At 48.6% G+C, this 21,653-nt stretch overlaps 1 protein-coding gene across 2 annotated transcripts in view; it reads left to right on the top strand.

Moving 5' to 3' along the window:
- Positions 1-478: 478 nt before the first annotated feature.
- COL22A1 (collagen type XXII alpha 1 chain) overlaps positions 479-21,653 on the top strand; it is a 164,965-nt gene continuing 143,790 nt past the window's right edge. Inside the window, exons 1-4 of one of the 2 annotated variants that reach the window (XM_032952970.2) lie at positions 479-679; positions 9,248-9,385; positions 11,521-12,087; positions 17,003-17,068. In XM_032952970.2, coding sequence (XP_032808861.2) covers positions 9,286-9,385; positions 11,521-12,087; positions 17,003-17,068 — 733 coding nt within the window. In that variant the 5' untranslated portion in view covers positions 479-679; positions 9,248-9,285. Of the gene's footprint in view, positions 680-9,247; positions 9,386-11,061; positions 12,088-17,002; positions 17,069-21,653 lie in introns of those variants that run through there. The other variant, XM_032952969.2, reaches the window with a different exon arrangement.

Genomic DNA, 21,653 nt, shown 5'->3' on the forward strand with positions numbered 1-21,653 from the left:
GCCCCCAGCCCAGCGCTGCTGCTGCTGCCGCTACCGCGGCCGCCACCGCCGCTGTTCAACGCCCCGCGGCTCGAGTCTGGGGGGGGGGGCTCGCAAACGTGGCGCTTCCAAATTAGTCTCCCAGCTGGGTCGGTCACTCGCGCTGACCTCTCCTCTTTCATTTAAGGCCATGCTCCTGGGAGCCCTGGCCAGACGGCCGCTTTAGAATAGCAAGGGCCAGTTTTTGAGAGACACCGATCCCAGGATACTGGGGGTGTAGAGTTGGGGTAGGCGGGTTGAGGAGTTGTGGGGGGGGTAGCCGTGGAAAGTGAGCGATGTGGTGGTGGTAGGGAGAGGAGGGAGGGTGATGGGTGTTGTGTGCTCGTAGGAGTGGCTCCATTCGGACACACGAGACGGTAGCACGGATTTGTGAGCGCGTGTCTGCAGCAAGCGGTGGTGGTGGGTGATTGGAGAGGGGGGGGGGGGTGTCTTGAACGTCAGTGCATAACTTTAGCCTCGGCTAAAGTTAAGTGTTCCCACATCCTATCCAGAGCCCGCGCTGCACTGCGTGGCCGGGCTAATGCCTTGAGTACACACACAGACAGGGGCGGCTACTGCGCTCAACGCGACCGGACCATGAGACAAATATGCGCAATTAGCGTGTAGCTGTAGGAGCTGCAGCCCCAAGAGGCAAGCGCAGGTGAGATCACCGATTATATCCGCCGCCCCGCTCGACGCGTGCAGAATGTTCACGCACGGTGAAGAGTGGCAGTCGTCGTGAGCTAACATCGCGCTGTGCACGGACGGACTCGAATGCCGACGCGGTTTTCAATTGCGAAAGCCGTATTGGATTCGGTGCGTGGTAACGTTGCAACGCTTTTTGATTGCAACGCGTGGCTCTAACATTGCTGTTTGGCACTGCATCGCAACTAAACGAGGTTTCGATTGTCTAACGCCGCACGCTGTTTGGCTTGCGTTTAGTGGTTTTTTTTTTCTTTGATTCGGATGGACTGCAAATCGTATCCATGCTCAAAACGTCGCCGGCTTCATTCAGCATATGTTGCCTGTGCTTGTTCGTGATCTGTGCTGTTTGTGCAGCACTGGTAACGCAGTTATCGCACAATTTTTTTTTTGTTTTGGGTAATAAAGTTTTAACGAATTAATTGCCATCGTGAACGTTGGCCGATTGTCAAGTCGGGGCCGTTCCGAATCGCTGATCTCGTTGCGTTCGTGGCGGTCGAGGAAACGCAACGTGGGACTTGAAGGGATGATGCTGTTGTTGTTATTGTTATTATTGTGTTTGTAGCAACCACAGAGCCGCTCTTCTGTGCGATAGTTTGGGGTGGGGACGCCTATACCGCATTCCGCTACAGATGGCAGACGCATTGAATAACATACCTGCTTAGATGTAAGGTATTAAACATCTCGCTGCCAGGAACACGTGTACGTGTTCTAGCCCACACTGGTACAATAATGTAGGGCCCTGTGTCGATTCATTGCTGGATGAAGGATTCGTCCGAAGTTGTTGCGCCATACTTCACCACGCTGGTCGGTGGAGCTTTCTGAAGACGGGAGGGGGGTGGGGGGAGGTTCCTAGGGACTGATGTCAGAAGGCACTCGCTGCTGACACATCAGTCGTGACCGCGAAACGAACTCAGCTTGCAGGGTGCTGCAGAGTTGTATCACGTAGGCCGGTGACATCGCTTTGTTATTGTTTCTTGATGGGAGGGAGGGAGATGGGGATGTGGTTGTGGTTGGAACTGGAATTATGCGTGACGTGATCCGTCCTCCAATCCCAGCATCTACTCTGGGGGTTGCCTTGTCTCTTTCCACTGATGGGAAAAACTACGTAAATCTTCCCTTGTCGCTACTTGCCCGAGACACAGGAAAATGTGAAATGGGTTCGGGCCATTAGCCAATCGCCATCCATCCCAACACTGCACATGTCTATATCATCTTTTGCCAGCAATGATATTTTACAGCTGTGGGTGGACGATGGCTGTGCATGATTATGTTTAACATTTTGAAGCTCGCAAGAGACAGACATTGCATACGCATCGAATCACTTGCGTAAGAATCGCATTTTTTTCTGTTTTACGAAAACGTATACGTTGCATGATATAGGTTCACGTTACACTTGAGGCCGCTATTTTCAGAACGTACACAAAATAATCGAGTCGAATAACGATTCAGAATTACACTTCATAGAATCGCTAAGGGGTCGTGAGGTGAATCGACCTTTACAGAATTCTCTCGGGTTACTAAATATGTGCGTTAACAGTTAATTGATTTGTATTCATTCTTAAGGCACACGATCAATGAATGAATCAAATTACGCGGGTAGGATGCCATTTTTTTTTTACGTGCGCAAATTATATGCTAAACAGTTAATGTTAACCTATCAATCAAAATATACAAACGAGATTTACAAAAAACCGCAGAAGCAATACAAAACATGCAGCAAAAAAAGACAATTTCAATCATTCTTGTCATCGAATCATGCCAAATCATCGCATAACCGGGTGAGTTGAATCTTTAAACAGAGGGCTTCACATCTTGCGGAATGTTTTGTCTCTCCTTCCCCAGCCCCTCCCCGTATATTTTCTGGAGCTCAGCCCGGGATTACTGCGGCTGAAATTAATCTGTGGTTATACCCTCAATATGTTAAACCATGGCTTGCTGCCAACGTTTTTCCACCACCCAAGTTCAGTTTTTGTTGTTGTTTTTTTTCTTACTCTATTCCCCACGTATTTCCTTCCCGGTACCTAATTAGCGCTGCGTATTGAGAGCATCCTCTGGTAAGGGAGGAGGAGGAGGGGGGGGGGCAATTGAATTAATTAACTCTTCGCCGACCATTAATCAGGCATACATTAATGGCAGTTTAGGTAGAGAGATGTCCTGTGGGGGTCATTGTCCCAGGACAACGATTGAAGCTGATATATATATACACTTCACGGAAGCATAAAGGATTATTATTAGATACGCAGAAACGAGAGCGCCGTGAACGCATCGAGGACCCGGTGGAACGTTCATTATGACAGCCCCGAGGCTCGCACAAATGGCAAGCGAAATATAAACACAAACGCACGCCATGGCTCGCAGCCACCATTGGTAAGGTCACGATCGGTTGCCACACTCTCTCTCTCTCTTTGGCTGCCTCACAACGCTTCCGACATCTGGTGCGCATTTTGTTTCAAGGGCCACATTCACCCCGAATCCGCCCGATCTCGTAAGATCTCGGAAAGCTAAGCCGGCTCGAGGCCTGGTTTAGTGCTTCGATGGGTGGCCGCTCGAGGCTTGCCGGGTGTTGTTAGAGAGTGGAACAGCGAGGTGGGCAGGAGATGGCAGCGTTGAGGGTCAGTCCTCTCTCGTTTTTCGCTTCGAGGGAATATTTTATTGGAACCCCAATGCTTCTATGGGCGTCACGCATGAGACGAAGTATCGATTCTGAATGATTTTCAGAGAAGCGCAAATCCTACGTGTGGCGAACGGCCCACGGAAGTGAATATCACAGAGTTACGTGTGAGATTGCTTCAAGTGACCTCTGGTCCACAAGGAAGAGGGCAGCTCTTCCCCACACACTCTGCTTATGATAATTATGGCAGCCATTGATAACAGTGGCAAAGAACATCAACTCAACTTTTCAGTACTTAACTCACAGGCGATGGCTTCCTGGATTTGAACCCAAAGTCTCAGAAGCGTCAGCTTGGTGTTGTGAGCTCTATGCGACCCAGCCAGCTCTTGTGGCGCTATTGTGAGAATATCACTCGTCGTGCACCGGTAAAAGTGTTAAAATGTATATAGAGAGGGATTAAGCAACATTCCAACTGTAGGCTCTATCCTTTCCCCAAAGGAGACTATGCGGACAACGCGAGATGCGTGCGGTCGGGTCTAAGCGGAAAATGTTAAGGAGAGAATGGACTCGTTGAGGACTCGGCAACACGAGTTCGATTCCCAGCCACGGCTACACATCAGTGGCGACTGACATCTGAATTCATCTTGTAACTCCTGCCATTCACTAGCCCCGCCCCACCCACCCACCCACTGGCCAACGTGGTTAAGTATGATCAAATAAGCCCCCAGGCGTGCGAAGGCCTTCATCTAACAAACGAATGATTCTGGAAATTGCCCTTCTTCATAGCACAAGAGCCATTGCCCAAAAACATCGCCTTTTATACGTGTTTCACCCCCTTTAAGGCCGTGGTATTGACGAACGTACCGTAGTCTTTGTTAATTGTGCTTCTGATTCACCTAACAGTGGCTTAACAAAGCACTGTGCCGTGAATTGAATTTACATTACGATGACAGTCAGCCGAGCGTCAGGAATGGCAATGCAACGGGTGTCACGATGCATGGATTCATGCATTCAAATCAATTCTTCTGCCCAACGACGCACCGAATCGCGAGCATAATAATCGATTACTTATAATGAATGCAATTTGTATGGAACCTACCAGTGTATGCTGCTACATTGAGGCTATAGAAACAAACGATACGGACAACAGAAATGAGACGGGCGATACAGACTGTGCAAACGAGATAGGGTATCACTAACGAGGCATAAAGAACTGGGCAGAACGCACGAGATTCACAGTCCAAATGAAACCGAGCTAATGAGGCAAGCACGAACGAGACGGACAGAGCATAAGAGACGGAACAAACGAGGCACGACGTACATGAGTCAGCCAATTCGAGACAATTCATCGTCAGCCATGATCAATTCACTGCTGCTGGATGAAGCCTCCCCTCCACAGAATGGCTTAATCACTGCTGGTTCTGCCATGCAACAAACAGCCGAGGACCGGATTTCATTGGCCCCATCTCTACGGTGTATACCCTCAGGGGGTGTCCCCCCCACCCAACCCCCCTTAAACTCCTACTCAACCACAGGCCAGCGTCAACCTCTGGCTCATGTCCTGCACAAGCCCATTTGCTTTTTTATTTTAAGTCACAACTGATGGCTTTCACCGGCACATGTTCACTAATTCATGTGTTCATCTTTCCCTTGTTGTAATTAAAGGCGTGCATTTACCGACGCTTCTGTGTGCGCTCTTCAGCGTCTATTCCATTTTGTTTGTCAATTGAATTGAACTCAGTTCACCCGATTAATATTTCTGAGCGCGCTGACTATTGTGCAACCGCTCCCCTTTCTTGCCCTAACCCACCACATCCTGTATATATATATATATTTGGATTGAATATAGGCAATCATGACCTCTGTGCCCCAGAAAGCACAATTGTTCATTCAGCCTTAAGCGCAACAGCCACTCACATTGGGAAAGCGATATTGGACATGGCTTCACCACAGGCGACCTGGCCCTGGGTGTGGGAGGCACGCAGCTGCCCTGTCGGCCAAGAATTAATGCGATTTTTTTTCAACCGCAGTGCGAATCGCGGCCAAATGAGTCTGCCTGGGGTGCCCGTTGGAGCTCAACGCAACTGCCGTGCGCGCCTACCTCGCATTTATACTGTTGGCGATGTTGACTGTTTCTAAAAAAAATGTTATAACAACCGAGGCCAATGCATGGTGAACCATCGGCTACGGCCACGTCAGGAAACTCTTAAGAGAGATTGTTTTGGTAACACTCGGACGTACGAGGGTTTCTGTGGAAGTTTGGCCACGAGGAATGACCGAAATGCTTTTCCCCCTCTTGAGTGCCAAGTTTTTTTGCTTGCTTGCTTGTTTGTTTTTGGGTCATCACTTGTTTATGAGGTTTTTTTTTTCAACGCATAAAAATTACATTATCATCGTAGCATTTCCGTGCCACTGTTTGGGTGTTCGTTGTTCAAGTGTCTTTCGCCACCGACTACTGGCGAAATGCTTCTCATCTCAAAGTGGAAATTCTCGCGCTGGCCGGCGTGTTGCTCGCGTCGCACCTGGGGTGATTCGACAGATGTATGCCGCCTTTTTTTGTTTTAACCAGCAAAGTGCTAATCGGGGGGCTTAGCAGCGGCATAGTTCGCCTCCATTCGATTCCTGCCTTGCGGCTAGCTAACATCGAGTGTCGAGTGGCGTCTAAACCCGTCCTGGGCGTCTATCCACTTCACCGGACCGCGCCGAGCAGCGCTGTGACGCATGGTCAAAGAACCAAAACGACCGGCACTAGATGGGGAGGCCTTTATTCAGCGGTGAATTGAAAAAAGAGGTCGGTACATTCTGTATTTGATGATTAGCGAATTGAAATATATCAGCTCAAGGGGGGGGGGGACCTACAGACTGACACACACGCATCGTTATACTCTCGATATATTTAGAGTCTACGGCGATTGCATTTCTTCAATCTGCACGGGGATTCGACAAAAACGAAAAGAATGATTACCATTTGTATCGATTTTTTTTTAAGCGACGCTTCGTAGGCGCAGAAGCGATGCATCATCGGCTGCACATCATAGCATGAGCGTTAAAAGGCAATATACATTACTCTGACGTCGCTGGCAGGGATGAGTTTGGTGATTTTCTCTTTCTCCCGGGCTCACCCGACAACGCAAAGCTCACGCGTTGACCTCGGGGGACGAAAGCCTCTTTCCAGGAGTGGCAATGCCAGCAGTTGAAGGGATTTTGTTTTCTCTTTCTCTCTCTGTCGCGCTCTCTTAGAACGCGACTTTTTGTTTTATTTAAATGAGCGTGTCGATGGATATGAGTAATGCCTCGCAATGGGGGCACGGTCACTCGCTCTGCTTTAAAGCATCGCGTCGCTTCGAGCAGCCGTCGGCCGGTTTGTTTAACGTGGGGGGTCGGTACTCTGACCGTCCCCGCGACTTAATTTCCTTTGCGGCCGGCGGTCACACGAGGCCCTCCCGACCTGAGCACTTCCTAAAGCCTCGCAAATTATATATATAATTATTATTTTTTTAAATCACTCATTGCATGAACGCATTCGAGCGGCACTAATCGGATGCTGAGAGGCAAGATTTTTTTCGACGTGAGAAACCACGTGTGTTCATGATATGCCCGCACCTCCGATTTTAGCATTGTTGGCTACGTACGGTGGGAATGAAGGTCAACATGCAGGACACACATAATTGCCATGCTCACTCACTCATGCCACTGCGAGACAATTATTATGGGATAACGCCGGGGTGTGTGTGTGTTAATGCTTGGCGCGCCAAATGGTATTTGAGGGTTAAATTGGGGCTTAGGAAGCAAAACGGTGATATACCTACCCCCTGCTTTTGACGGAATCTTGACCTGCGCGTGGCCGTCAGAGTAACATTTCTCCTGCGTCACAACGCACGCGGAGCGTCTCGCGCGTTTGATGTTGCATTCACGAACGGTGACAATCTTTGGCACGTGCACACACACACACCGCGGACGTCCAACAACGCACGCGCAAGCAACCCATCGCAAACGATCCGTGACCTCCCACCCTCAAGTAAAAAAAAAGGTGTCTAATAACGTTAACGGACAGCCCTGTCTATCCACTGCTGGATGGACTCCCCACGCCGCGTCAATGATTGCGGTAGTTTGACCATACTTCCCCACGCTGGTCATTACGGCTTGGTTAAGGGCGGGAGGGGGTGGGGGGTGCGGCGAGGGGGGAGAGTTGCACGTCACTGAGTTGACAGAACAATGCGCCAACCACTGCACCACCACTCCTAATTTTACGTACTTATCTGTGTTGATTGTGTAACATTTAATGAGTTCATTCCGATTTGTGAGGGGTGGGGTAGGGGGTATGGGGGGGAGGGCAGTGTGTGCCACAACCAGTTCAGATAGCACTTGCCATTGATGTCAGTCGTGGCTGGGAATCGAAGAGGGGGATGCATTCCAATAGCGCATTGCGCTAACCACAAATATGATGTCACATTTGTATTAATGGACAAACGTGTGATTTCGCACACGTTTTGTTCCATCTTTAAAATGCCACAACAGAGGGATACACACGTGGGCAATTCTCTTCACGCCGACACGAACAAAAATAATACAAAAGCACGTTGTTTATTTTCTTCGCAACAGCAAAACTATAGGCCACAAATCGAGCGCACTTGTTTTTCACGTGCAGAAGCCACGTGGAGAGAAAGATGTGTGCACAATTCCCAGTGGCGCCCTGCACACACGCACACACAACACAAATGTTCTCCGCTGGGGCAAGTGCTTTTCGCGAGCACATTTGAAGGCCGGCACAGCGCATTGGCGGGGGGGGGGGGGGGTGGTGGTGCAGTGGCCAGCACCACACCTTTGTCTCCAGAGTGCCGATGGATGTTTACACACTGCGCCAGGTATTCATTTAAGGCTGAGTCGACCTAGAGGACCCCCACATAACCACACATCGGCACGATTGCATGTTGCACTATAAGTTATGGCGAATGAAAGCGGTCCATTGTCCCCGAAGATTATCCCGAGGTAAATGTTGCGTCTCATCGCAGACCGCGCCACTTTGGGTTTCAGTTGATGAGTCAGGGACAACTTCTTCTTTAGTTTGCATAATGCGTAAAGGGCTATGGGTTAGGGTTCATGGTTATGGGTTAGTGATGAGGTTACTCTTTGGGGTTTATGGTTCATGGATAAGGTTTTGAGCTAGGTGCAAAGTTAGGGCTTATGGTGAGTTATAGGTTATGGTTTAAGTTTACGTGTTACAGTGTAGGCTGTCGCCTTATGGGTTCGATTGTAGGCTTCGTGGGATAGGGGTTAAGGTTCAGGGGCTATGGTTTCGGGTTAGAGTCGGGGTTACCCCGTGATTATGAGTTACCTTTAGGGGCAGTCATACCCAGTTACTGTAATCACCAGCGAAAAGTCGTACTCAAATGGTAAATGTTGTGAATTTACTGTCAAACACACCGGTGTGCTGAAGTAGTAACTAATTGGCACGTTTTGTTTACGTGGCAAACTTTACTAATTGACTGCGTCGGCTCGTCAGTGGGTTAACGGCACATTTTAACGACGCAAACGACTCCAATTAGTAACATTTGTCATGAGTGATACCCAAGACTGCTTTTCTCACCACGCATGTGTGGGGACAATAGTCTCGGTGGTGGAAGCAAATGGGTTAAGTGGGCTTGGTTGCACGTCCACGGAACTTGATGCCACAGACCTCTCTTGTCACACAACAACAACAACAAAAACCGCCATTCGCCACTAAGTGGCGGTGGCGTCACCACGACGCTTGTGCCAGGCTATGTGCACCTTGAGGCCACGTGAAGTGTCGAACGCCCGCTGGCAGGAGGTCACGGGGCAGACCCAGGTGCCACGGGTCGACTGACTAAGATGACTGAGATGACTGGCTGATGCACCACCTGTGACCCCTACTGTGCCAACACACACACACAGACCTTCCGAGGGTCGGCGGCGTTGGACTCCACTCCACCATGGCTGGCGGAGAGAGCAGCAGTCGGATGACTCGTTCGCTCTGGTTCGCCGGACTTCTGCTGGCGATCGGCGGAAGAGAGTTGATGGCGGAGAGAGCCGGTAAATCTTAACGGATCCCGGGGTTTGAAAGACGTTAAGAGAGGAGGAGGAGGAGGAGGGCCCCAGGTGTTTGGATCTCGACGCAATGGGTCTCCGTACCTTTTCATGAAAATATTCAATGACAAATTAAGCATTAGGCCCCGGTAAGCACACTAAGATATTTTGAATGGAGTGTTTATCTTACAGAAAGGTGGTACAGCAACTTCCATGCTCCTCCGTGTGCGTGGGGAGGCCCTCATCCAGCGGTGGATTGGCAAAGGGCTGTACTGTATATCTTTAAAGTGACTCACCTGTTTCCAAATGACTGCATTTATTGATCATACGGCAAACAATCAATAACCCAACACTACATTTAAAACTTGTAATGCAAAAAAATTGCATGATAACAAACATTCATTCATGGAATTGGCAAAATATCCAAATGTAGCAGAACCCTTTTTTTAAGAATCTTGAGACTCAGCCTTTCCTGGGTAAAATAATAATACTGCACTGTAATTGGCATCGCATTTCTAACTTGTCTCTATTGGGCATCTAACAGCGCAGCATTCTGCAACCCTAATTAATTACTGGCACTGTATAATTGTGAATTCCTCTGACTCACAGCACAAAGATAACTTTGCGACACTTGGATTTGAATGGTTTTGTTACGTAACCGTGAGCCCAAAGCCGTTCCATCCAACGCCTCGGTCTCCAAGTGGGTGGGCTCACAGCGAGTCGCGTTCATTAAATAGTCGCGTCACGGTGCCATCAATTGATGTTGATCATTTTAAACGCTCACAACGGCGAGTGTGGAATTGAGCGTGCGAGAACCCGATTCATCTTACGAGTTGCGCGAACGATACGCTACCAAGTGGCACGTTAGGGCTAATGAGGGGGGAGGGGGGAACCCCCCGTTGAAATAAAAAAAAAGAGAGAGACTCAAAAAACGAGAGGAAAATACAAAACGAGGGCTTTTAAACGCGACAGTCGAAACTCGAATCGAATCGTTACAGTCAAATGACATCGCCATAATTGATCGAATCGCAGCAGGATGCAGACGTGACTCAGCAAATGCCTGCCACTGGATGGTCGACATACCCGCAATCGTTCGATGTAAACAAAAACACACACACACGCAACAAAGATAAATATACCCCATATAGCCTAAACCGACTGTCGGGGCAAGTGCTGTTAGCGAGCACTTATGAAGTGCCAGGACGACATACGAGGGGCTTGGCGGACAGCACCACGCCCGGCCGCCTTTGTCAACCCCCAGTGGCGATGTTGACACACCGCTAGACCAGGTACTCATTTGAGGCTGAGTCGACCTAGGGGACAGGGCCCAGGACCGTTTCAGATAATCGTCACTGGTGGGTGTTGGTGGCCGTGAGCGGGACTCGAACTCGGGCCGCCGGGTCCGTAGCGCATCGCAGGCGCGGCGCGCGCACCGCCACACCTACCGCTCCCCTCCTCCACCCAGCGACGGCAACACACAACAGTTGCTCAGTGGAACCCTGCGTCCTCCTCGTCGGCGGACGACCTATATAATGTCGTCCCTCTCTCGACCTTGTTAAATGCGCAGACCTTTGCTCAGAGCTAAGCGAGGAGTCGTTGAGCAAACTGCAAGGGGACAAAGTTAACGCGCGTAACACGCGACTGCGGCGGTGCCGGGACGCAGCGCGCATTGACGCGTAAGTCGACTCGTCGCGAGTTTCGAGGGGTTTCCTTCCTTCCTTCTATCTTTCTTCATTCTTTCTTTTGCCTGCGTGCACTTGGCGCAGCAAGCCCGCGCTTCTCACCGGCAACAACTAAAAAAAAGAGAGAGGATCTCTTTTTTTTCTTCTGTTAAAAATGCGGAACTTATTGGCTTTCTGGGGGGGGGGGGGTGTTGCGTGGATGACCAGGGGAAGGCGAAAAGGGAGGTCCCCATTTAAATGCGTGTATGTGAAAGGAGGGATTTTAGTGGCTTTGGGATATTCGTCGCACGTCGTCTTTGCACGCTGCGCCCCTGGGGATGTGTCCACGGGGCTGCGCGCACCGAATCCCCCTCCTCCTCCTGCCGCCGCTGCTGCTGGCAATCTCCCTGGCTCCTCGGCGCGCCGTTCCCCAGCGTCACGACCCCGACGCGTCCCCACCGCTCCTCGCGATGTCCGCAGGTTGTCGGAACGTGCACTACGACCTCGTGTTCCTGCTCGACGGCTCGTCGAGCGTGGGCAAGGGCAACTTCCAGAAGGTGCGCGAGTGGGTGTCCAACCTCGTGGGCTCGTTCGACACGGGCCGCGAGAGGACGCGCATCGGGGTGGTGCGCTACAGCGACAGCCCGCACACGGAGTTCGAACTGGGCTCGCACTTCGCAAAGGAGGACGTCAAGCGCGCGGCGCACAACATCAAGTATACCGGCGGCAACACGCGCACGGGCGACGCCATCAGCTACATCACCAAGCACAGCTTCTCGGAGGAGGCGGGCGCGCGGCCCCACGACTCGTCCGTGAACAAGGTGCTCGTGCTGCTGACGGACGGACGCAGCCAGGACTGGGTGCTGGAGCCGGCCAAGGAGGCGCGTGCCGCCGGGGTGCGCGTCTTCGCCATCGGCGTGGGGGAGGCGATGCGCGAAGAGCTCGAGGAGATGGCGTCCGAGCCGCTGGACGCGCACGTCTTCCACGTGTCCGACTTCGACGCCATCGACAAACTTCGAGACATCCTGCGCCGGAGGATTTGCGAAAGTGAGCGCTCTCCCCCACCACCCCCACCACCCACCACCCCTCTCGTATTCACCTCCCGTCGAACCTCCCTCTCTCTCCCCTCAACCTGCCCCTTGTTTCGAAAGGTGCGGGGCTGGTCAGCTGGAAACGCGTGCGCCGAGTGAGTGTTCACGCTCAGCAGGGGCGACGTGTCTTTAAGTTTTCAGTGTTCATCAGCAGAAACGTGTCAATGAGTGTTCAGTGTTCATCAGCGGCAGCGGCAACGTCTGTGAATGTTCAGTGTTCAGCAGCAACAACGTGTCTTTAAGTGTTCAGTGTTCATCAGCGGCAACGTGTCTATGAGTGTTCAGTGTTCATCAACGGCAGCAGCAACAACGTCTATGAGTCATCTTCTTTGAACCAAAGAAGATGAATCATTGCAGTCACGAAAGCTTTAAATCGAAATTTAACGTCTATGAGTGTTCAGTGTTCATCAGCGGCAACGCGTGCACTTGGTGTTCAGTGTCCGTGTCGACGATTTGTAGAGTGGAGCAAAGTTAGGTGTTTTTTTTTTCCTTCTTGCAGGAGTAGCCTGATGAATGTTTGAAACGATGCTGTCGTTGAATGATTGCAGTGGGCAGTGGAGCGGGTGTTTGTTGTTGTTGATGCTGCGATTCTGTGGTCCCATGGTTTGAGATTGGTGACCCCCCTACCTCCTCCACACACACACACCACATTCGGCAGTCTCTGTGCCGCTGTGAAAGTGAGTGACGGGCGCGGTCTCGTTCTGGCCAACGCGCTCGCAACTTTTGCGACGGGAGACGCAACGCCATCCGCTTGTTTGTCGAGAGCTTCTCGTTTAATTGATTGCCTTTTGTGGCCAGCCGGGAGACGATTAAGTTGCCGTCGTCACAGTGCGAGATGAGTTGTGTTTATTGCATCGTTAGGGTCACTTTAGCGCATGCAGCCAGAGTTTATGTTGAATTTCAAGTCAAACTAAGCAAGTTGTTGTTCGCTGATGAAGACGCCCATATCTGACTTTTTACGTAAGGGTACAAGCTCACCACAGATGCGTGCATGTTTACGGGGTAATCTTATGTTCGTGTGGGCTATTAGAGTCACTTAGTGGATGTTCGATAACAAAAACAAGTTTACAGCCGAACGATTTTTTTTTTTTATGGAAGCTTAGAAAAAGTTGTCATATAATAAAGGAAACAATATATTTTTTACCAATCGGAACTTCGTACAAACAGACCCAATCGGGCACCTGATTACGAGAAGACTACTCCAGCGAGTGGTAGTTTCGAGGTGACATGTATCGCCTAATTAGACATCGCAATTTACGGCTTGGGAACCATGTTTGGTGCAGGGCACACAAATCATCTCCTGGCAGCCGTTAACGCAACAAGAACAAACACAAAAAAAGGCAAATTGCTCAGACAATGCCGGCCGTTCAACTCAACTGACTTGGAACGTGACGTTTTCGCTCAATGGGGTTAAATCTTAAAGATTTTAAACACAGTTTTATTGTTTGAATTTTTGTTCATCTTTTCTATGCAGCGTGCAGCTATGCAATTGGTTCGGGGAGATTGTGTAATTCCGTGCGAAATTGCTCTTTCCTTTTTCCTAACCGTGCACCTACCCTCGCTTGTATGAAATCTTACCCCCCTTTTCACCAACACACACTCGACTCCCCTTGCCCATGGGTGCCAAGCTCATAAAAAAGGAATAAGTAGAAAAAATGGTGCAATTTTAGATTTTATTTTTTACATTTTCCCTTTAAAGCAAAATCCATTGTATCCTAAAATACTACGCTTAGCTCCATACAATTTGCCCTGGAAGTGCGCCAAAGTTTGACCGAATGAAAAGCGCTTTTGAACATATTGTATGTGTGACTGAGCCGAGATTACCAATATTCCGGGAGCAGAGCCAGTGTGAGATGAAAGAAAACCAACGGCACTTTGTCCCAGAGCTCCCCCCTGTCGTGGGTCCTGCCACCATCGCGTCTCATCTCAGACGAAGGCAGTCCAGAATCAGAAAACAGTATTTTTTATACTGGAGGAATCCGACGAGCTACAAAACTCTATTTTTTTTTTACAGACGTCCAGTCGCATACGTGAAAGCAAAACGAGTGGGGAGACTGAATGCATTTCTCATAAGAGTTAACATGGAAGCCACATAATGATTTCTCGGTGATGAAACTTCCTGGAATTTTCTAAAAAGTTAATATTTATCTAAGAGAAAAAAGATAATTCTTCCGAGAAATGTTCACACTGCAGTAATGTGGTATCCGCCTTCCTGCTCTTTTTTGTTCACTCATTCCTGTCCCGATCTCCACTTCCACATGTGTTCGCTCTTCACATTTTATCAAAACAGATTATTATACATAAAGCGTTTAAGAGGTAGAAAAGTGGCGTAGTGGTTAGCACACCGTGCTGCAAAACCAGACTCGGGTTCGTCTTCCGAGCTCACCCGTCATCCGTGGTGAGGGATATCTACACGTGTCATGGCATGGCCTCCTCCTTCACTAACCAGCGTGGTGAAGTATGGTCAAATAACTCACATGACCAAACAACACGGCGTAGCGAAGCCCTCACCCAATGTGGATTTACAAAGGGCTGTAAATTTTTTTTTTTTAAATTACGAAACGTTTAATAATGTATCAAATATATGGAATTAAAACTGTAACGTGGCTATACTTATGTATTTCCACTTCCAATGGGTTGATGCCGCAGGTGACGCGAGTTATGTATGCGCTGCATTTAGTCTGACACTCTAAAATACAAAGTCAGTGGGGGTTTTTTCGTTCAGGTAATTTTTGGTGGTCCTGGAAGCTCGCTAACGCGATGGCGGAATTCAACGCAGTTTATCTGCACTTGACTTATCGTAATTTATCTCAGTGGGACGTTGCCAAGGCTGTTATTTTCATTTTTTTGCATTATCTCTGGACTCCTGTGTGGTATGTTTCGCAGATTTAATCAATACGTAGAGGTCAAACTGGAATTTGCAGAGCTCCAGTCTTTGAGCATTATGGGGTTACGCCTATTATTCCCCCCTCCCTCGCCAGAGGGTAAAACAGGGTCATAAAGGTGGCCTGGGTGATGGTATTCAATTCCTTCATGTGAATTCACTGAAAGAGAAAAAAAACAGGCTCTGGGGTTGAGGCAGTAAAACGTGGCAGCAGACGTAGCCTACAGCGAGGCTTTACATTTTGTGAGTGACCTCTGTGTTTCTTGTCTCGGCTTAACGTCACCCGTTATTGCGATTGCGTTATTTGTCACACGTCCGTCCGTCGTGATGGCGTTAAACTGGGCCAGCTGGGACGCGTACCCCTAACGCGGTGACGCGATTTTCCTTTTATACTTTAAAATTAAAAGGAACCCTCTCCTGCAGCAAGGGTGGAGGAAGGGCATTTTCAGCGTGAACGAAATTGTCTGCGGCACTTTTGAGTTTCCCTTTTTTAATGTTTTACGAGGTTGCTGTAAACGGTGGGGGGGGGAGTGGTGGTACGGTGGTGGTGGTGGCGGCGGCGGCAAGCCAAGGAAATATTTGTTAAAGCTCGTCGAAAGCAGCCAAAACATTGCCGGGCGATGCAATCTGTGGCCAGATTTCTCGCGTGAAAGTGTCTGCCACTGCCACTGCTGCTGTGAGGAGGACCACGAGCCTCTCACTCTCTCTCTCTCTTGGCCTGTCAGTGGAGATTATCCCGTGTGCCTTGACGTGTGTTCAGTTCTGCAGCGGGCTGGTTCGGCTCAAGGGTGTTACAGGGGTCATGACCTACGTGCAAACGACTGAAGTGTTTTATTTATTTAATTCTGAAGTTAGCCCCGCAAAAAAGAAACTCGCCCCCCCCCCGCCGCCCACCCTGAACCAAGAAAAAAAGTACGAAAGTGCAACGCGGTGGCATGTGGCGCTGGTGTAAAGCCACTGTGACCAACAGAGGCAACCTCGCTCCGGAGTGACAGATGGATTCCCGACGGTCAGCCTCTGACACGAGAACTTAAGATGTAAAAAGTAAGGGTGCAGGCCTGAAATTGCTCGTACGTATGTACCGTATGTCAGTGCCGGATTAAGCTTGTGCGGTGCCGATAGCATATGTATTAAAATGCATTTTTTTTTTACTTGCGTAGTAAAGTAACTGTATTTTTTCATTTGCTATACAGCCAGGTAATACGATAAAACGGCTAACCTTAAACACCCAGTCGTTCATAAAAGTTGCAGGCGGTATAGTACTATAGTAATAGAGCAAGTGCAGGATCACTGAGCCGTAATTGATAGCTTGAAAGCATTTAGAGCGGGGCCCTTGAAAGTGCGGGGCCCGTAGCTACTACACATGTAGCTACTTTTGCTACTAGGATAATCCGGCACAGCTGTATGTACGTACGTTGAACTTCTTTCACGCCGTGCTAATCGGAGGAGCGGCGGAAGGGCCTCCGCTCGAGCGAAAATACTCACCCCTCTGGCGGGTATCTTAGCCTACTCTTCCACACTGGCCCGATGTCTTGGAAGATATGGGAGCACCCGCACGTTACCCCACCGCAGGCGACTTGCTGTTGTGCGATGCATTTACACGTTGACGGGTCGACCACCTGAACCAATTTTTTCGACTGCCGGGAGGTCGAAACGGCGACCTCTGCATTCGGGACACGTAGCGCCTAAACATGTGCCACACTTCAACCCGCATTCTAAACTAATGACCACACACATGGGATCAGTCATTATATACCCCTCCTCTGTGCCCATTAGATAGACTCTAATCGACTCGGCACACTTAATAAGTGTGTTTATATGTTTAGTTGTGTTTTGCCAAAAGTCTGAACTAGACCTCCATGGAATTTTGGCATTTCAAAATAAACAAGTGATTAATGCTCTACCTCCAGTCGAAGGAGGATTTCGACGGCGATGTGACTGCATGTGTGTGCTAATGCCCACGCTCATTGTGATTTCTTTCCAACAGCCGTCATCTGCCCGAACCTGCAAATAGAGAAGATGAAGGAGCCGGGACAGTTTACCCAAGTCCCAGGTAAGTTGTGTTCAACCCATTTCAGTTTTCAAGAGGGAAACTAGGCCCTACCGTGCGCATTCAATGACTGATGACGGCTCTGTGAATGTTACGGACAAAACAGCTTGTGTTGAGTACAACAGACGCAACGTTTTCACATTGCCCAATGGAAATTATGAGCCTATTGAAAACCATAATCAGGGCTAAGACAACAACACAAAACGTTTGCAGGGATTTTTTTCGCCCAGATTTGTGGCCCGAGGACACCCGTCTCGATTGTGTCCACATCCCAACATTGCTGGCTACATAGCATGCACTCGTGTGTGTGTGTGTGCGTGCGCGTGTGTGTGTGTGCATACGCGCGCGTTTATTAAACTCTATCGTAGCAACCGTACAGTCACGCGTGCCTGTGTTCCTTTTGCCAACGAAGCGTACCAGAGCGAATGTTTCTGTGGGAACTGCACAAATAAAAAATATATATGCAATTTGTAAAAGTACGAAGGAGTGTATTAATTTGTTAACCTGCAGAGGATAACGTTTGAGGTTAGGATATATATTTTAAATTCTCTTGAGAATGGACTCGCTCTTATCAAAACAACACGTACTTTTCATTTGATTTCGAACCCCGGCAAATCGATGGGCTTAGCTGCACTCATGGAAGATGATTGGGAGAAAAAATATGTTGACAGCGTTTAGAAAAAATCATCATTCCTCTTACACATTTCCCTATCAAAATTCTCAGTTCACACAAACGTGGAGGATTCATGAAATTGCAGTGCGACAGGAGGATTGGCTAAAATATGCAACCTTCATTTTCGTGTTAGCCCTGACATGGGAGCCAAGGTCACGCTGCCTGTTCTTTATTTTCACAGATAATATCCTCGCAGCCTGTCAATGTGAAATGAAATGTTTATTGAATGCATAACTACACTCATGGGATGCAGCATAACATTCGAGAAGAGACACTTATTGAAGGTATGCTCAGATCCACACCTGTTCGCCGTACTTTATTTTATTTTTTCCCGAAAAAAAAGTTACGCCGGTCCACTTATACAGCGCAAGGAGCAACTGTGCAGGAGTATGAGGGGTGGCAGCAGCTTGCCAAGGGCTTTCATCCAGCAACGGATTGACCAACGCTGATAATGGTGATGAGCACAGCGCTGGTCGCGTCATGGGTAGACTTAATAACACGTGCCAGTTATTTACCTTAGGGAAACCTCGTGGAGTTTTAAATATACTTTGGTCCTGCTGCATTGGGATTCTTGGCCAATACCATTCGTGAGTGGTTGCCGTGATATGGAAGGAGTCTGCAGTGACCAGAGAAAGCCCATGCAGATGAGGGGCTGATACTCAACACTCCCATCTCTTGGCCACCTCGGAGCCCATAACTCACAACACCTGGAATGCTTTGATAATCATTGTAGTAGTAACCAGGCTCAAAAAAACTCTGCTTAGCTTCCTCCATCTACGCGATGGATGGCCTCTAGAAAGCATTTTTGAAAAACTACAAAGATTTTTATTTTACCAGGTAATGCCCAGCGAGCTATTTACCTCATTTTCAGAAGCGACCTGGCCACAAATGAGAGTGCAACAAAGTGGCTTGCCGCACGTAAATTCATAGCAGTTAAATACCCTCAATGCACCTCCGATGAATGCGGTTGGCTACGTACGGTACAAAATAAATTCGACGCAAATTTTTAGAGGACGCCAAGCAGCGTTTTAGGTAATGATCCTTCTTCACTGTACATACAACGGCCATTGCATGCAATTTCATTTTTTTATTTTTTATTATTAATTGTTATTGCCGAAAGTGCTGAGTTTTTTGTTGTTGTTATAATCGGAAGAGATTTAAATTAGTCTTTCCCAGAAGATGCGCTGTGATGATATGCATATGTCCAATAATAAAAAGCCCTTGCCTAAATACATCCGGATTGTCCACACGGTTGGTTAGCCTTGAAACGTGCCATGAATCTATTCGCCATCATCTTCGTGAAACAATTTATATACACTCGGCAGGAGACTAATAGGCGTGTAATTCTTCAGGTCAGTAGTTATCTCTTTTTAAAATATTATAAGAATGATTGAGGTATCATTCCCTGATGAAGGCATTTCATTAAGTTGTTTGAGTTTTTCATTTCATTTAATTTTCCCCTCCGTTGGTGGTGTCAATGACTGCATATATATTTAAACCATCATATAAAATTGAGTTTTTCAAATTAAGTTGGTAGAGTTTTCAGCCCTCGGAATGAAACTAGCATTTTGACTGGCAGGCGCCGACCGTGCAGGAGGAAGCGCGAGAGAGTGTGCCCCCTCAAGTATGGGTTCAAAGAAGTCAATTAAACTATAAACCATGTTTTATTTTACCAGGTCAGACACATTGAGCTAAATAGCTGTTTTTCAGAAGCGACCTCGCTATCACAAATGATGGCTCAAGAAGTGGCTGACAGTGTGGAAATGTATAGCAGCCAACTACTCTGAACGCGTGATGTTGATTCTAAATGTGAAGGGAAAAACCGGTGGACCCGGAGAAAAATCCACGCGACCACGGGGAGAACATGCACACTTCAAATATAAAGTCCTCGGGGGTCGGGATCGAACCAATGTACTCCTGGAAACAAGGCGAGGTAGTTAACATCTCGCCACCATGGCAAGAATGTCAGTGGTTTTGTGAATTCTGTTTCCCTAGGTAATTCTCTAACACAGGTGTGCAATGATCTCCGAAAGTTCTGAGCGGATTAAGTGTCTCATGACACGACAACAAAAGCAGAATTAAAATCCATGTGGGGAGCGGTAGTGCAATAGTTAGCGCGTTGCGCTGCGAACCCGATGAGCCGAGTTTTATTGCCCGCTCACGGCCAACACCAGTGACGATTATTTGAATCGGTCCTGGGCAGGTCGACTCAGCTTCAAATGAGCACCCTGTTTGATGTGTAAACATTGTCACTGGGGAGACAAAGGTGGCCGGGCGTGGTGCTGGTCACCCACCCCCTGTGTGCCGTGCCGGCCTTCACAGGTGCTCCTCGCTAACATCACTGTTAAGGCTAGACGGGAGATCTTTGTCTCTGTTTCCCTAGAAGTTGTTTTAACACAGGTGTGCAATGATCTCCGAGAGACCTGAGTGGATTCATTGCCAATGGTAGAATTAGAATCCAACAGGGCAACAAAGGCAGACAATTAAGAAGCCGAATGTTAGGTTCACGTGAATATACACAAGATTTCAGTTGTGCTTAAAATTGGTGAGTGCCCCGGATGTCTACAGTATAGCGTTTCTGTTTGTCTTGGTTGGCGGACAAGTATGCCATGTTGACAATTGCCATGGGAGAGATACGCATCTGCCCCTAGAAATGTTCAATTAGCCAGCCAAAGATACGGATCCCCCCCCTCCCAACCGTCACATTCACGAGGCATCAATCATTGCGGAGCGTATGGGATAATCTACGCATTTCTCGCAGATTGCAGTCGTCCTCCATATTTACCATCAACACCTCCGTCAATTTGCAGCCTGTTTGTAATTGCAGAGCGCTCCTTGATTTGTGAGCGCGCCAGTCGAGTCGGCAGTTCTATCGCCTCTACGCCAGCGTTGCTCCGTCTCTCCCCTCCACGCAACGTGTATGCACATTTGCTGGAATGTGCGTAAAACACCCCGTCAAGTGAAGTTACCTGTTCAAATACCCCAAAAAATGAATCTTGGCATTAACACAAGCAGTGATGGTCGTCAACCTATGCTTGGCGAAGTTTGGATATGGCATGGTTCGTGAGTTGATTCGGGAATGGCCCGCATATCGACGTATTGGCGGTGCACCGGTGCAGCATGACACACTGGTCCTCATAAACATCTAAACTTGAATCAGCAAATCTGTTTAGCAGTCTTTACTTGACCCTGTCGCCAAGTTTGACGCGATTCAAAGGTCAACTTTGACCGTTGATTTGGGTCCCGCTGAATCGAAGAACCGTCCGACCAAGTCTAGGGCACGAGGAGTCAAATTTTCGCCTTTGGGACACGGAGCCGGCCAATCGTCATCAGGCTGGGTGCTGCTATACGGCAACAGACTGTGAAACTTCGTTTTCAACCGCGCATGGAACACTCGTCTTCCGACTGCTTCGACACCACGGGAAATGATTTTGACGCACCCTGCAAAATGTTCTGACCGGGGTTGCGAATCGCGGGAAAATATATAATTTTTGAGATTTTTTTTTACCATGCACCGATCTATCGCCGATACGTTCATATACGGAATTAAACAAAGGGGAGTTCATATCAGTTGCAGTTATGGAAGCAGCGGCCTGGTTAAAACGCTGTAGTTTGCTCCACTTAAAAATTAAGGAAACCGCTTTGCGTGAATAACCTTAAATCAAACAGTATGACTGCTGATGAGGCCCAAGCATGTCAAAACCATCTCAAGAATTTGTCTTGTTTCATAAATATTCTGCTGGTTGGCATAAGTCGAAGGGGGCAATGTGCTGACACGCCGATCAACATTTTGTAAGTGTTGTGCAGTTACAGAACGCAGAGTGTCGTCTTCATGTATTTTATTACCTGGCCGCTGCCGGACGGCGCACAGTGAATTTTGGTGACCGATTCTAACACTGCCGCTTGTTGTGTGTG

Source organism: Petromyzon marinus, chromosome 12 (genome assembly GCF_048934315.1).
Source record: "Petromyzon marinus isolate PM22_M1 ecotype Great Lakes invasive population chromosome 12, UKy_Petmar_22M1.pri1.0, whole genome shotgun sequence".
Classification (NCBI taxonomy): domain Eukaryota; kingdom Metazoa; phylum Chordata; class Hyperoartia; order Petromyzontiformes; family Petromyzontidae; genus Petromyzon; species Petromyzon marinus.